Source organism: Podarcis raffonei, chromosome 9, assembly GCF_027172205.1.
Source record: "Podarcis raffonei isolate rPodRaf1 chromosome 9, rPodRaf1.pri, whole genome shotgun sequence".
In the NCBI taxonomy this organism is placed as follows: Eukaryota; Metazoa; Chordata; class Lepidosauria; order Squamata; family Lacertidae; genus Podarcis; species Podarcis raffonei.
In genome coordinates, this window is record NC_070610.1 from 3,161,582 (window position 1) to 3,177,622 (window position 16,041).

Genomic DNA, 16,041 nt, shown 5'->3' on the forward strand with positions numbered 1-16,041 from the left:
TCCATTTTCTGTGAGTGTAATTTGTTTTAACTCTTTTTAGTACTGAATTTTAATTGTTGCATTCCACTCTGGGATCTGCGCTGGTAAAGGGCAGGTAATTAATAATAATAAAGGTGATTAATAATAATAAATCTAGTTATGATGCCATACGGAAGAAAAAAGGCATGGCTTTTAAAGTTGGTTGCCTTTTGTGCCTGCTCTTAAGCCTGATAGTAATGTCATTGAAACCTTAAGTTTTGTCTGTGCTTGGACCGACCACTGCACGTCTATAGTGTGACAATCTCACATGGTAAGTCACGTCAGAGAAAATGGTTGTGCAAAAACTTGTAAGTTAGATAAAGTCTCCTTAGGCCTTGTGAACTGCAGGATCAGTCCTTTGCTCTTGCAAAGGTATCTCATTTGTACTTGGGCTTGACTTTTAGGTGTTTGTTGTTGTGATGCTGGAAATTTTTAAGGGGACAGAAATGTCTCTGTTTGTGACTGTTTTGCCTGTAACCTAGAACTGATAAAACCTGTCTGTCTAGTAGGATCATGATGATGCTGTATCTAAAGGTATAACTACTTAAACAAGGTTAGAACAGAGTCCCAAAAATAATTTAAATTCATTTCTCAATCACATTTACATTCTCTTTTCAAACATCCTCTTAGGAAAATGGTCCCTAAACTACACGCTTAGAGAAACACACACACACCCTTTAACTGTTCTTGTTATTGTTTGTGACTCCTTATTATCCACACCCAGGAATTCTTTGGGTCTCATTAATACGAAAGACAGCCTTCTTTAGCCCCTGTCTTTTAAAACTGTCAGATAATTACACAGTTGGCTTTAGAGTTTAACTTGTCAAAGGAGTTTTCATTACTTTGTTCCTTTTGGGCAACCTGCCCTATTGTGTTCCTGGAACACTAAACAGAACCTATATTAACTGTCAGTTAATTATACACCATTTTTTCCTTCAGCTTTTACCAGTCAAAGGGGCAGGTAGGCTGCAATCCTATCATCTCAATCACTGTCTTTTGCCACAAAAGAATCAATAAAGATGAGTCACATAGTGTCACCTAGCGTCTGATACTCAAAGCCACCCATTCCTAATTGCCTTTAGAGATGAATGATAATGAAAACTTTGAAGTGATAATCAGTCTAATGAGTGGTCTTGCTGAGAGGGCAGATCATGTGTCAGTAGAGTTTGCAGATGCTTAAAGGCAAACAAAGCCCACTTTCCTTTTAGAGCTGAGAAGACCCTGGCGAGTCTGGTACCCAGAGGCCTGCACAATGACAGAGACTGGCTCTCAGCGGGATGCTGAAGCCTGCGGATCACAACTGACTCCATCCATCTTGCTCTTTGCCTTTTAATCAACCCAGTCAGAGTGAACTCTCTTGGATCTTGTAGCGTAAGTCTCTAGTCGTGGCTTAACACGGGTTGTTTGGATCAGAACGAGAAGCATGGCAACACATTCCTTCTCTCTGGAAAATGTTTGATTTAAGCAGTGGCAGAAACTTCATGGGCAACGTTTGGGAAGCCTAGCTAACAGTTGTGGCCTTAAATGCAGGAGAGCAGGGCAGCTACGTGACAATAGAGAGACAATAAAAGGTCGTTCAAACAGCAGTGAAAACCAACATCAGCACAAAAAACAAAGGCGGTGTTTGGTTTGCTAATAAGAGGCTGAGGGGCTTTGTGTCACAATGCCTGAAATGTGTCTTCATTGCCGTGGGTCATATATTTCCTTTTCATTTTCTTCTGTTTATGAATGGAAAGATAGGAAGTTTGAGAAGGCTGCTTCTAAAAGTTTGAAGTAAGACTATAAAAAGAACAATGAAAATATTTGGAAGTGTTATATACAGATTGCAAGTTCCTTTACCTTGGGATGCTCTTTAGTAAAAGAGAGAAAACTAGTTCAATTTCTGTCTTAGTTGCCAAAACATACTGGGATAGTCTTGGACTTTAAGTCAACAATTCATCATGAACTCAAGTTTTAAAAGCAACTCTATTCAAAGAAAAGTCCTACTGAGTTTAATGGGATTTGCTTCCCATGATTTCAGCCTAACACTTACACAGGCTCACTGCTTTGAGGCACTTTTTTGTCCAGTTCCATGTGGAACCCATTCTTGGTAATGGCTTCCCCATTTATGTATTAGGAAAAGGAATGTCACATATATTATTTCGTATGGTTTTCTGCTCAGCCTTCAAACTGACTGACAGTGTAAACACCCCTGAATTTCTTTAGCTGCAGTGATGAAACCAGTGGTGTCATCGCCAGAGGCTTTCTGGAGAAAGTCCATTTGAGCCATAATATCAATGTTTGGCTGATGGGATTAATCAGTTCATGTTAACACAGTGATTATCATAAAGTAAAGGGGGAACATTTCAAAAGAATAATCCAGTCTGAGAAAGTGAAGCAAAATCATTTGTGCTTCCAGAGAGGTCATGGTTGAATTATCACAAAACTCTCTTTATTCAAAGCAGATGCTTATTATGATAAATTTAGTGTGAAAAGTGAAGCAAAATGCATATAAAAGACATTGTCTCCTCGATTATGTAATAAGAAACTACCTCATTATATATCCACCAAAGATGATTGTATTTTCCTAGGGGCTGTATAACTACAGCCTGCCAAAAGCCTCTCACAGTCCTCTTCCAATATTTTACATGAAATAGCATACTTCTGAGAATAAAGCCAAATGACCAGTAACAGAAGAATCTAAAATAAACATCATTTTAAAGACGCAAAAGGCATTTCTTACTGTCTCCATCATGTATATTCTTCCTAATAAGAAACGTTATTGTTAATATACATGCATGAAGACATATTCGTTTTGCTTTCTGTTCTTGAGACTATAAAGCACATAGCAGCCAGCCGAGAACATTTTCTTGTGCATTTTATAAAACGCCTGCAATCCTATCAATGCGATGCATTTTAGAAGCGCTATTAATACAGCCCCCCTTAGCTTCTTCTGCAGGCCACAACTGAACCTTCTGAAAGGCTCCTGGCTGCCACCAAAAACAGCAGCCTTATTGTGCAGCAATACAAAACATATGACATGGTGCTGCTGCACTGAGAATCTCTCCCCACCCCCAAAAGAGGCAGCCAATGAAGAGGAGTGCCCTGCCCGAAAAGCGCATCAGATGTTTCATATTATGTATGGGAGAAAAGAGAATCTGCGGTGCTCTTTGCAGTGGCAGTACCACGTCCTAAGCCCTAGTTCCAACCTTCAGCTGCACAACTATTTGTAAAAAGAAGTTTTACAGCCATTTTACTTTCCTTTGAGAAACAGTTCAGTAAATACCTGCCATAACCAGGAGGCTCAGATTCTTGGGCTCTCCTGCAGGTTTGCAAAAGAGTGCCTGCTTGGTTTGGGTTGGGGTTTTTTTTTTTTTTGTTTTAATGTTTACTTGCTTTTTGTTTTAGCGCCCTCCAGTGTCCCCGCAGGTGTACTGATGATTTCTTTTCTGCTTTGTTCAATTAATTTGAAGATCAGCAGTAGAGAGCATCACACACACACCCCACTTCTGTATGACTTGCAAACTTTTGTAAGAATCCTGGAAAGAAAGTGAAGGCCGGATCCGCCCGAAAGTTCTGTTGCACAGGGAAAGAGCACAGGAGGAAGGCGAAGATGCGGGAGCCGGGGGGGTCCACTTCTCAGGTAAGCAATGGGGAAATTTGTCAGAAGAAAGTTGCGGCAGGGGTGGCATGGTGGCGGAGATTTCTCTGGTGCTGTGGTAATCCCCTGAATAATTTTATATGGGGTTTAATTTTCTGATATTAAAAAAGAAAAACGCAGAAGGTTGATTTTCTTCCCCACCATTGCAGGAAATTTGCACCCTCAAGAAGCTGAGATTTTCACAGACTGCTAAGAACTTTTTGGTTCATTGGATGTTTATGCGCAGGATTTCTTCTCAAATGTCGCTGATATAAAGAAGCCCAGGCTGTGATAAACTGATAGCTGAAGAGGACTTGAAGTTCCTGCGAAGGCAAAGGTGGCCATCATCTTAACAGATGTACTCTATTTTGAGTGTATTGATTTAACTCCTGCATAAAATATGGTATAAGCAAAGAACAGAAGGGGAAAGATTTGAATATTTACTGTGTAATTGTATCATACTAACTAAGGATATGTATGCAATATTTTATTTGTATGGGACAAACAGGAAAAAAGCTTACTTCCATCCCCATATCTTGTAGCACCTGAAGGCAAACAAATTTATTATAGCATAAGCTTTTGTGGAATACTAAAGTAGATTTCCCTGGATGCACATAGCGAGTGGACATGCTTTAAAATGTACTGTAAGATACAGAGCTGTGGCCATATGAGTAACCTACATATGAATTTTAGGATCCTGTTGCTTCAGTACAAATAGGGAGAAATTGGTCCTTGTGACAGCTTCAACAGAAATAGATGTACTCATGGCAGTTACATCCTATGGTTAAGCATTTGAGTTAACAGGAGTAAAACTCATTCCTGATCTAGCCTTTGTGGTCAACAACTTCTCTCTGTTTGCATTGCATCAAAAGGATTCTAAAATTCAGATATTATCTGTTAGCAACGTCTCCACAGTAAGTATGGGAAGCTGGTGAGTTTATTTATTCTGAACAAAAATTTGAGAAATAAGCAAATATTATTCCTGTTTTTAACACAGATCTTTAACACAGGTTTGAGAGACTGCTACTATTTTAGAATAAATGTTCCTGTGATAATTCTACCCCTGCTAATAGTCTTCCTTTTTAGTTGCAACACCAGACATTAGAGCAAATGTAATATCGGCTAGGGAAGACTAAGACTGCATTGATTGATATGTAAAACTCAAATTAAAATTTTGATTATTTTATCCAGAAAAACCAACACCGGAGCTGATAAAAGTTTTTAACACTTGTAAATGTGTACCACTGCCATCATCACCATCATCTTCCCACTACGATTTTTCACAGATTTTGCTGGTGTTTACAGTGATAAAAAGGATTGCAAAACATGTATGAGGAGCGATAACAGCAGGATAAAAGAAGTCTTGTTTCTCAATTCTCTTCATACTTAGAGCACAGACAGATGGTTCCCTCCCTCCCGGCCCACATTTCACTTTGGATGTCTTCTGTGGTTTGACTGCACCGGGTATTCTAGGCAACCAGTCTTCCCAATGATCAGATACATTTCATAATAAATTTTGTAATCTGCTTATGCAGTTTTCTCTTGCTGAAACTTTCCATTATTCATTGTGGTGTTCACCTCTTTAGACAATTCATGCTCTGCTATGACCATACTCATTAAACCCTTCGTGCTAATGACATAAAAACTTGGTTCCTGCTATCACTGTATCCGTCTGTTTTCAGTTGGAAGGATATTTGAAACTGGACAATTGGACGGTATCGTCTTCTGCATTTTAAAATAAGTAAGGACAAGGAAAAGGGTTTTTCTTGATATAAGCATTTCAGTGCAGCCAAATGCACACTGGAATGTGCACTGAAGTGCAATTTCCACCGAAAGCCCTTCCTTGAGTTCTTAAAGTGCAGAACAGTTTCAAATGTGAATGATTTTTCCAGATTAAATTACAGGTAACAGCAGGATATCTTTTGGGGGAAAGGAAAACAGCATTATTGTTTTTTTAAAAAAAAACATGCAATCTTATGAGAATAATGGAAAGACTCCCTTATGGTAATACTTGTTAATACTTTTAATATGTTTCTTTATATGCTTGCATATGATTAGTTTCATGAATATGTGACAGAAACGGAAAGCTATAGTCTGAGGAAATTGAGTGTTTAAAGCAAACTTTAAGAATTCTGAAAATCTGAGGTAGAAGAATGAGAAAGCAAATGCCTTGAAACTACTCCATGACAGGACAAAGTAAACGGAAGTGCTAAATCCTGAGAGGGGCTGGAAAGAGGTAGGGAACCGAGGAGAAAGGAAATGTACAGCACAACTGTGTGCATGTTTACTTGGAAATAAGTCCCCCTCTTCAACAGGACTTAAGCGTGATAGGAGTGAGCTAGACCCGTTTTTAGAGCTGCAATCCTAAGCTAGGTCTGCATACATTTACCCAGCCAAATACAGCCTGCTGGTTGTGCATTGTGCCTGACAACTGTTTCTGCAATCCCAGGCAACTCTTGTCAGGCCATCACACATAGTTTGTGAGCCATGTTTAACTTGGTGGGTCACAAGTTTGCAGGCTTGATATAGTGCTGAAAATCTAGAAGAAAAAGAATATGAAAGTTTTTTTAAAAAGATTTTAAAAACAAACAAAAAGCAAAGTACATATCTGTGCTGCATTAACTGTAAGGGGAAGTAGCTCACACATTATGTTTTTATTTATTCAACCTGGTAAGAATAAATTCAAACGGCTGAGTTTTAACCCCTAATCAAAATGCATTTTTGCAGTTATTCTCCACCCACATGAAGTTATCTCCTGCTGAATACAGTTTTGCCTCCCTTTTGATCTCTCCCTCCTGTTCGTTTCATCATCACTAGTACTTATAATTGACCTGTGTACAATTTAACACTCTTGCCTGTATCTCTGCTGCTACATTTGATTTTTTTAATGTTGTTTTGGACCTATTATTAAGTTTGCCTCTTACTTCTATCACAGTCATCACTGCAAAAGGCCACATGTTAATAATAAAAGGTGGAGGGACAAGGCAAAACAAAAAAATTACATGAAATGTACAAATAAAGTCATTTGGCTCTTTGGAGAGAATGTGCTGTTACGTAGGCTTGGCATATGTCAGGAAAATTCCTGACATGTCCTTGTTTTCGAGTGTAAAAACGGCATCGGGGAATTTTGCCGAATTGGCAAAATGTCAGGGAAAACCCGGATGTATGGCAACGCGATGGAAAAGCAGTGGAAACAGCTCAAAAAGCTTAAAATAAAAAAGCTTTGGTGGGTATCAAGAATTTTACTTTTTGAAATATGGCAACCCTAGGTGTATGTTTTGGTAACACCCCCACTGTTTTGCTAGCAAGTTCAATCTCTGTATTGGGGAAAGAAGACTGATTTTTAAAAAATCTCATCCCCCCCGCCCAATCTTGGTCATTCTAGTGAGGTTGCCAAAATTTAGAGTAGCTGTAATTACATTTTCTATTGATGTTTAACTTACTTTTACTCTTGGAAACTGACATCCTTAGTTGATTTTTATTCAGACCAAGTTTTCCTGAAGGAATATGGAGAACATACACATAAAAGAGTTTGGCCTTTGAACACTTTTTCATTTTCCACATTAAAAGTTAAAAATATAAAACGTCCATGATCACTGAAAACAGTAGAGGCGGCAGTATACATTGGCCACTGTTGACTGAACAAAGCCAACCCAAACTTCACCTTCTAATGCAATTAGAAGACTATGATTGCTATATTGCTAAAGCTAAGTATATCGCCATCTATTCCATCCTGCCTGCCCAGGGGCGATGCAGCCCATTTTGTCACTGGAGGTGGAATTCCAAAGCCCCCTGCCCCCCACGCCAAAGCCTTCCTTACCTGGGTTGTGCAGCAGTGCCTGCAAAGTGGCCTGCAAGTTCCAGCAAGATCTCATGTAGTGTATGAGATCTCACAAGATTTATGGTGAAATGCTGCTGTTTCTCCGCCAGTGCTAGAGGTGGCAGAGCCCCCAAATCTTTGTGTTCCTCTGCCTGAAGCTGCTGCCTGAGTCTGCCTCATGGGCAGCCTGACCCTATGGCTGCCCCATGTAAGCTGCTGCAGTGGGCTGCCCAAAAGAAACTTTAAACATTAAGAACTGCATCATGCCCAGCCCTGGAATAATGATGCCAAAATGCATTGCTCTGCTTTTCTTTGAACCACATAGCAAAGGGGGGGGTCTGGTTGTCTAGGCAGCCCACGACCTCCATGCACACTGCCTAGGCTTGTGCTCCTAACACAGCAAAAACAATGTGGGAGGCAGCAGTTAGGTCTCTGCAGCCACAGAAGGCGCTGTGATTCTCCAGTACTCCCAGAGGGGCACTCCATTGCCTCTGGAGACAGATGGATGCCATCAACAACTAACAAAATTCCCTGCACTTCATCTGAAGGTCCCAGAACATGGAGTCTTCTCCCCGCCACACGGCATCTTTTCAGTGGTTACCGGTAATTTATTCTGAGAAATCACATAAATTTCTTCTTAAGCGATGTATTTTAAACAAGATGTTGTTATTCTTGGGTGTGTGAGTTGGCATGTATAGGTTTGGTTGAATAACGATAAAGCAAAATAATTAGTGCCAGTTCTATTCGTTTTGGACACCCTCAAGGGATGAGGGAACTGCTTTGGCTCGGCTGCCAATGGGCTCCTCCTCTCTCTGAATGATCTTCCAGTGGCAGCTCTTCCCCCAGGCTGCAGCGGAAGGAGAGATGCCCCAGAGCTGCTAACTCAATTGGCTCCTGTCCTTTAACTATCATCTTTGAGCCGCCATTCCACCTGGATGCAGACAGGAACTGGGAGTCAGCGCTCACTCCATCAGCTTTGGTTCCGCTTCCATGTGGCCCCTCCCATCCCTCAGCTGTTTCCATCAAATTAGGTTATTGTAACCACTACTGTGTTATTAAAGGTAAAGGGACCCCTGACCGTTAGGTCCAGTCGCGGACGACTCCGGGGTTCTGGCGCTCATCTTGCTTAACTGGCTGAGGGAGCCAGCGTACAGCTTCTGGGTCATGTGGCCAGCATGACTAAGCCGCTTCTGGTGAACCAGAGCAGCGCATGGAAACGCCATTTCCCTTCCCGCTGGAGCGGTACCTATTTATCTACTTGCACTTTGACGTGCTTTCGAACTGCTAGGTTGGCAGGAGCAGGGACCGAGCAACGGGAGCTCACCCCGTTGCGGGGATTCGAACCGCCAACCTTCTGATCGGCAAGTCTTAGGCTCTGTGGTTTAACCCACAGCACCAGCCACGTTATAATGTTATTATGCATCTTTAAAAACCACTTCGCAACTTTTATTGGTGTCTGGATCTCCTTGTTTTCCTCTTTACTCCCCTTCTCCTTTCCCTTTTGTGCCGCACCTTTTAGATTGTGTGGAAGGAATGTGTTTCTGATCAGTGTTCATTGCAACTCTTTTAGCACTTGGTAAATTTTAGATTACAGTGGTACCTTGGGTTACATACGCTTCAGGTTACAGACTCCACTAACCCAGAAATAGTACCTCGGGTTAAGAACTTTGTTTCAGGATGAGAACAGAAATTGTGCTCTGGCGGCGCGGCGGCAGCAGGAGGCCCCATTAGCTAAAGTGGTGCTTCAGGTTAAGAACAGTTTCAGGTTAAGAATGGACCTCTGGAATGAATTAAGTACTTAACCTGAGGTACCACTGTAATCATTATCATCATATGCATGTTCTATTTACCACATAAAAACAAGGGGCACAGCCTTCTGCAAGGATCTTTTGTGCAAACCTCCTTGGTATAAAGAGGGGTTCTCAAAAACTCCTCTGGAACTTCCTAGAGCTCTTGTGCAGTTCACATTTGTTCCAGCGAGGAGATGGTGGATCATGTCCCCGATACTGACTACTAAGGTAACAGAATATCTTCTTTCCTGCATGCTCTGCACATATTTTCAGGGAGCTTGATTAGCACAAAGTTTGCCAATTTCCCCCAAATTTAAGTGGGATTTCTTTTTCACTTTCATAAAGTTGCTGAGTTTATTTTGAATGGGGGCCAATCAATGTGTCTGATACTGCTTAGTCAAACAACCCAACAATCTCCAAATATGGCTTCTTTTGTTGACATGCCTTGATTACGAGTAAGTGGTATAAGCAAACTGCCTCAAAAAGAAGTTTTCAGCATTAGAATTCAACACATGTGAGCTGTTGTTCTTCCCATGCCAGGAAAGTATGGAACAAATAAAATATACTGAATATAACTTTATTACAGAATCGAGCCAAATTATGCCTGTCCCAGCAAGAATTTACAAAAGCAAAGCAGCTTCAGCTGGTCTGAGTCATGACTTTTGTGCATCTGGGGTTGTCACTACAATATTGTAGCATGTTTCTCTGGGGATACTTCTACCTGCAGTGCTTTGAGGGAAAGAATGTAGTTCATTGTGTGTATATGTGTGTTGTAGAAATATAGACCAAACTAAAAATCTCGAATTTCAAGGGGAGGCTTTTTTTATAGCCATTATAAAAGAAGCCATAGTATATACTCCTAGAGTCTCTCTTCTCAAAACTAAGCTTTAAACCTTCACATCAAGGTACCTGTGGAAGTGCAAATCACATCTAAATGCAGTTACTGTACACAGGAAACCAAGATCAAGTTCAAACGCATCTGGGCACAAGTTTGAAAAAGCACTTTTTAAAGCGGTTACAGTCTTCAAAGCTATCTCTCTCTCTCTTTGGGAGGAGGGGATCTGAAAGTATTATGTACCTAATAAGGTGGACCAGTTCAGTCATCTCCTCTAACCTTTTTTTTTAAAAAAAAAAATTATAGAGAAGCCTTTCTTCCTTTGGGCCAGAAATCAAGACAGGATTTTGCCACTGTATTGTCTATCATTATAATCTGAAAGTGCTGGTACTGCTGTAGTATTCTGGCTACAAACTTTTAAAACTACATATATTTTCAGGAAATTAATGCCTACAGTATGATCTTCCATGATACCTGAGTACAAGTTGTCTACTTGGATGAATATTAAAATTTTCCAAAATCCTCAAAGCATTGTTCCTGACTTCATTTTGCAATAAATGTGTGGTAATGGCTGTTTTCATTATGGCTAAACATGAATGCAAAAGTGTGCAGGTACTCACAGCTTTGCTTCTCTTCCAGTCCTACTGCTTTTAGCTACGTCAAGATTTTGATCAGTCTTGTGTCAAAACCTGGAGTTGTACTTTGTCTCTCTAAGACATACTGTGAGTGGTAAGCTAAGGATGAACCTTGACTACAGCTCATGACTTGTCTGGAGGAAAACAATGAGCCTGACTACAGCCATAGGCAAAAGGTAAAGGACCCATGGACAGTTAAGTCCAGTCTAAGGTGACTATGGGGTTGCGACGCTCATCTTTCTTTCAGGCCGAGGGAGCCAGTGTTTGTCCACAGACAGTTTTCCACGTCATGTGGCCAGCAGGACTAAACTGCTTCTGGCGCAACTGGACACCGTGACGGAAACCAAAGTGCATGGAAACGCCACAGCGGTACCAATTTATCTACTTGCACTGGCATGCTTTAGAACTGCTAGGTTGGCAGGAGCAGGGACAGAGCGATCTCACCCAGTCATGGGGATTCGTATTATGTAGACATAACACTAAGCGAAAGGAATCGCTGTGAGACCTGCAGGTACAGAGCGGTATACAAATTTAATAAATAATAAAATGAAACAAGGATTGAAAAGTATCCAATGTAACACCAATTTTAAAAAAGGGATTCTGGGAATTACAGGCTGGTTAGCTTCATCTGTCCCAGGAAAACTTGTGGAAAGTATCATTGAAGTTTCAATAATTAGTAAAATACTGCTTAAATTAAAAAGTTTTGTAGCACTTTAAAACTGAGGGGAAACAGTAAAACTCTGAAGTAAAGCTTACTTAAATATGGTATAAAGTTGTACTTCAAAATGTTGTACAGGCAACTCCCCATTTTATGTTGGGATTGTGTTCTGGGCCCCCATGCACATAAGTGAAATCACGCGGGGGAGCACCCTCTAAACACCCTCTCTGCCACTCTCTCTTCAATCTAAATAGTATATCCAAAAATATTCACAACTAGAACTGAAGTTGGAGGACGTGTGGGAAAGCGGTTGTTGCTGCTGCTGCTGCACTACCTGCACATCAGCTGTTAGGCAGGGAGGTTGAGCAGCATAAACAATGCCCTGCTGTGCCTCTGGTCTCTTTGGGTTTCCTCCGCCCTCACTGACGGGTCTCTTCCAGGTCAGGTCTCCTCGCAAGTTCCAAGGACTCTCCAGCCACATTTGGATATGAATTATTATTTCCCCCTGCCATGCGTGTATGTGGTTGTGCATGAGTAGAACATAATGGAGGGGATGTCTGCATTATAAAATCCATTTGGTTTGTGAATAGTTAACTTAATGAAGGGAAAAGGTGGGCAAGGTCACCTCCACAACTGAGACCTAAGGAATATAAGGTATAGGGTAATCTACAGCTGGCAACCTGCCAAGGAACAGCTAAGCTGATACCATTACTAAGGTGGTGACTAGGTCCCTTGAGAAATGTTCCATTATGTAGTTGACACTGGAGACCACTGCTTTTATAAGACACAGTATAATAATAAAAAAGGTTAAATTGCAATGTGGACTCTTGTCGACATTCCACTGGCACCCAGTGGGCCTCAGTTAAAACTCAGTGAGCTGTCAGAGAGTAACCTTTGGTGAGGGGATGTGCCTGAAGTGTATCAAAAGGCAGACACAGCCCTGTATGAGAGCCTGGAGCTGGGAGAGGAAGCTGAGATCTGAGCAGCAGCAGCAGCAAGCAGTAACTGTCCAAGGGTGGAGAGGTCAGGGTGAATGTGAAACCCAGCTTGTAAAAAGAGCGGAAGCCAGGTTGTCAGTGGTTCACAAGAAGCAGCGAGTTTCTGACCAAATGAAAACTTTAGGTTAAGTCCTATATAAAAATCTATGTGTTAACTAGGGAGAAGATACAGTGGTACCTCGGGTTAAGAACTTAATTCGTTCCAGAGGTCCGTTCTTAACCTGAAACTGTTCTTAACCTGAAGCACCACTTTAGCTAATGGGGCCTCCTGCTGCTGCTGCACAATTTCTGTTCTCATCCTGAAGCAAAGTTCTTAACCCGAAGTACTATTTCTGGGTTAGCGGAGTCTGTAACCTGAAGCGTCTGTAACCCGAGGTACCACTGTAATGGCAATTGCCTTAGACCAGGGAAAAGACATGGTTATTTTAAAGAGGTAACATTGTAAAGCAAACATCAAAGTTTCATTTAACATCTAGCCTTGCAAATACATCCTATTATCAGATAATAATAATAATAATAATAATAATAATAATAATAATAATAATTTGGCTTTTCAGTTTTAAGCCGCCTGGTCTGTTTGTCCCATAGTCTAATAATGGAGTATTTAGAACTAATTGGAGGCAGTGGAGATTTGTGGATGATGGGTGGTATACAAATTTAATGAATAATAATAATGATTAGTAGCAGGTGCTACTTTTGGCTCAAGAGCTTGTTACTCAGCTCTGTTCTGTCCTGCTGTAAGTTATCCTAGAACTGCAAAGTTGGAAAGTCCAACCCCATCACAACGCAGGACGGAGATGCAGCTGCCCTTTATGGGGGTCGAACCTTCAACCACCTGTCCCATCAGGCGCCCTATGGCAACCATCACTGAACCCAGGGCCAGATTTAGATTTGATGAGGCCCTAAGCTACTGAAGGTAATGGGGTCCTTTATATTTCCAGCTGTTCTTTGTCAACAACAAATTGTCAGTTTTTTGTGTTGAATATATGCTATTCATAGGAGCCTACACAGCACAAAACACGGTTGCTGTATGTAGGCTTTGGTTTTTATCTTATATTTTGGAAATGTACATCCAGGGGTTTTTTTCTTAAAATTTTTTGGGGGCCCCCATTTGGGGCCCTAAACTATAGCTTGTTTAGATTATAAATTAATCCGGCACTGACTGAACCCCACGCTTTCCCCCTCAGGTTACATACCTCAGGTTACAGACTCCGCTATCCCAGAAATAGTACCTCGGGTTAAGAACTTTGCTTCAGGATGAGAACAGAAATCACGCGGCGGCAGCGGGAGGTGCTTCAAGTTAAGAGCGCACCTCCAGAACGAATTAAGTTCTTAACCCGAGGTACCACTGTACACATGTATATGGACACCCCATATATGTATGGATACACTGTCCCTGCCTAGGGAGGTTCGGAACGCAGATTCCGCCATTTTACACCAAGGGGAGGGCAAAGGGGGCCGCGGCGCCTTCTTCTCCATTCCGGGGGGACCCGGAATCATGAGGCGGAGAGGGAGGAAATGAAGGCAGGCTCCGGGGCCGCAGCGTGAGCGCTTCCCCATGTCTACGGCCCCCCCAGTCCCTCCGACGAGAGAGGGGGGCAGTTTAGGAAGAAGGCTTCCTAGGCCGCCCTGACGAGCCGGCCAACCGCCAACTCCCCGCCCGCCCGCCAGCCACCCAAGCGGCGGGCGGAGGCGGAACCTTCGCGCGCGGTCCCGGCTGGCGAGGGGACGCCTTTCGGCGCAGGGCCGCCTTCCGCCTCCCTCGCCGCCCGCCATGGCGGTGGACATCACGCTGCTGTTCAAGGCGAGCGTGAAGACGGTGAAGACCCGCAACAAGGCCCTGGGGGTCCCGCTGGGCGGCGGCGGCGGCAGCGACGGGCCCCGCGACGACGCCCAGGCCCTGCTCAAGCGCGGCGGCGGAGGGCAGCGCTCCAAAGGCGACTTCTCCAGCCGCGCCCGCGAAGTGGTGAGTGGGGCGGGGGGGGGCGACAATTAAGTCCAGAAAACAGCATCTGGCCGCTGCTCAGCTGGGGCTTCTTATTATCTTGAGGCTGCGTATGGCCATTCGGAAGAAGCGGCACTCTGCACATGCTCGAAGTGCTCCTTTCTTCGCAGGTCGCCAGAGAGAGGGGTCGGAGTTCTGCTTGGGTAGGATCTGGTATGTTAATAGAAAAGAAAGAAGGCTGAGAAGTACTGCATGTTGGAGCATATTCTTTGCGGGTCTGATCCTCTTGCATTCCCTACCCAGCCAGTGGTGACAGTGTAAAGGAGGAGGGGGTGTTAATTGTTTATTTTTATACCGCCTTTTTAGCCCAATGGCCCCAGAGTGGTGAACAACATTAATCCATATTATTACAAAAAAGTACAATACTGTACAGTACTGTTCTAGCCTCCCACGGCTAGAAAGGGTTAGTTTAACCTCCGGTTTGCTAATAAAACTGAATTACTGTGTCATGAAATGATGCATGTCTAAAAAGTGTGTCACCAACATGAAAAGTTTAGATGTGTAGACTGTTCTGCGTTCTGTTGGAGGCAGCAATGCTTCCGAATGCCAGTTGCTGGAAACCAGAGGAGGGGAGAGTTGCTCTTGGGCTCATGTTTTTTTTGCAGATTCTCCACAGGGATATGGTGGGCCACTGTGAGAACAGGACGCTGGACTGGATGGGCCATGGGCCTGATCCAGAAGGTTCCTATCTTCTAATGCAGAGCTTTCCAAACTGTGAGTCATGACACATTAGTGTGCCGGCCGCAGTGTGTAGGTGTGTAGCATGAATGCTCCCCACACTCTTTCTGGGGATGGAAAGGGTTAGTTTAACCTCTGGTTTGCTTGTTTAGTCATTTAGTTGTGTCTGACTCTTCGTGACCCCCTGGACCAGAACACGCCAGGCACTCCTGTCTTCCACTGCCTCCCACAGTTTGTTCAGACTCATGTTTGTAGCTTCGAGAACACTGTCCAGCCATCTCGTCCTCTGTCATCCCATTCTCCTTGTGCCCTCCATCTTTCCCAACACCAGGGTCTTTTCCAGGGAGTCTTCTCTTCTCATGAGGTGGCCAAAGTATTGTGTCGCGAAATGATGCATGACCAAAAAGTGTGTCACCAACTTGAAAAGCCTGGAAAGCTCTGGATGGCAGTCTTAAACTGCTCTAAATGTATCTAGATGGAGTCTGAACCAACATGCCAAAATGCAGGTGTCTTGGATAAGATCAGGCTCCATTATTGGAGCATGTGCATTTGCCTCCTTTTATCATGGCTATCCCTGATTCAGTGGCAGGTGTAAATTGTGTGGAACAGAGCTTGCTGTCCTTGAATACATATGTATTTCTTTCAGTCTTGCCAGTGACAAGCTCATTGGCTCCTTGCTGTCTTACTAGAGACTGTTTCCACTCCCTCCATCCATGGGTAGGCAAACTAAGGCCCGGGGGCCAGATGCGGCCCAATCGCCTTCTAAATCCGGCCCGCGGATGGTCCGGGAATCAGTGTGTTTTTACATGAGTAGAATGTCCACTTTTATTTAAAATACATCTCTGGGTTATTTGTGGGGCATAGGAATTCGTTCATTATTATTTTTTCAAAATATAGTCCGGCCCCCCACAAGGTCTAAGGAAAGTGGAGCGGCCCCCTGCTGAAAAAGTTTGCTGATCCCTGATACAGTCCCATAGCCTGTTTC

The 16,041-nt window shown here is 43.0% G+C and overlaps 1 protein-coding gene and 1 long non-coding RNA gene across 4 annotated transcripts in view; both read left to right on the top strand.

The window, feature by feature from the left end:
- The first annotated feature begins 1,218 nt into the window (after positions 1-1,218).
- Positions 1,219-5,582, top strand: LOC128420869 (uncharacterized). Of its 3 annotated transcripts, none has more exons than XR_008332151.1 (3): positions 1,219-1,389; positions 3,471-3,640; positions 3,808-5,582. It is a non-coding gene; the product is annotated as an uncharacterized LOC128420869 (long non-coding RNA). The 3 variants fall into 3 exon arrangements; XR_008332150.1 differs by lacking the exon at positions 1,219-1,389 and adding an exon at positions 2,836-3,325; XR_008332152.1 differs by lacking the exon at positions 1,219-1,389 and adding an exon at positions 2,836-3,270.
- Positions 5,583-14,066: 8,484 nt separating this feature from the next.
- STX18 (syntaxin 18) overlaps positions 14,067-16,041 on the top strand; it is a 46,544-nt gene continuing 44,569 nt past the window's right edge. Inside the window, exon 1 of the mRNA XM_053402048.1 lies at positions 14,067-14,339. Within this exon, the coding sequence (XP_053258023.1) occupies positions 14,148-14,339 (192 nt within the window). The 5' untranslated portion in view covers positions 14,067-14,147. The remainder of the gene's footprint in view (positions 14,340-16,041) is intronic.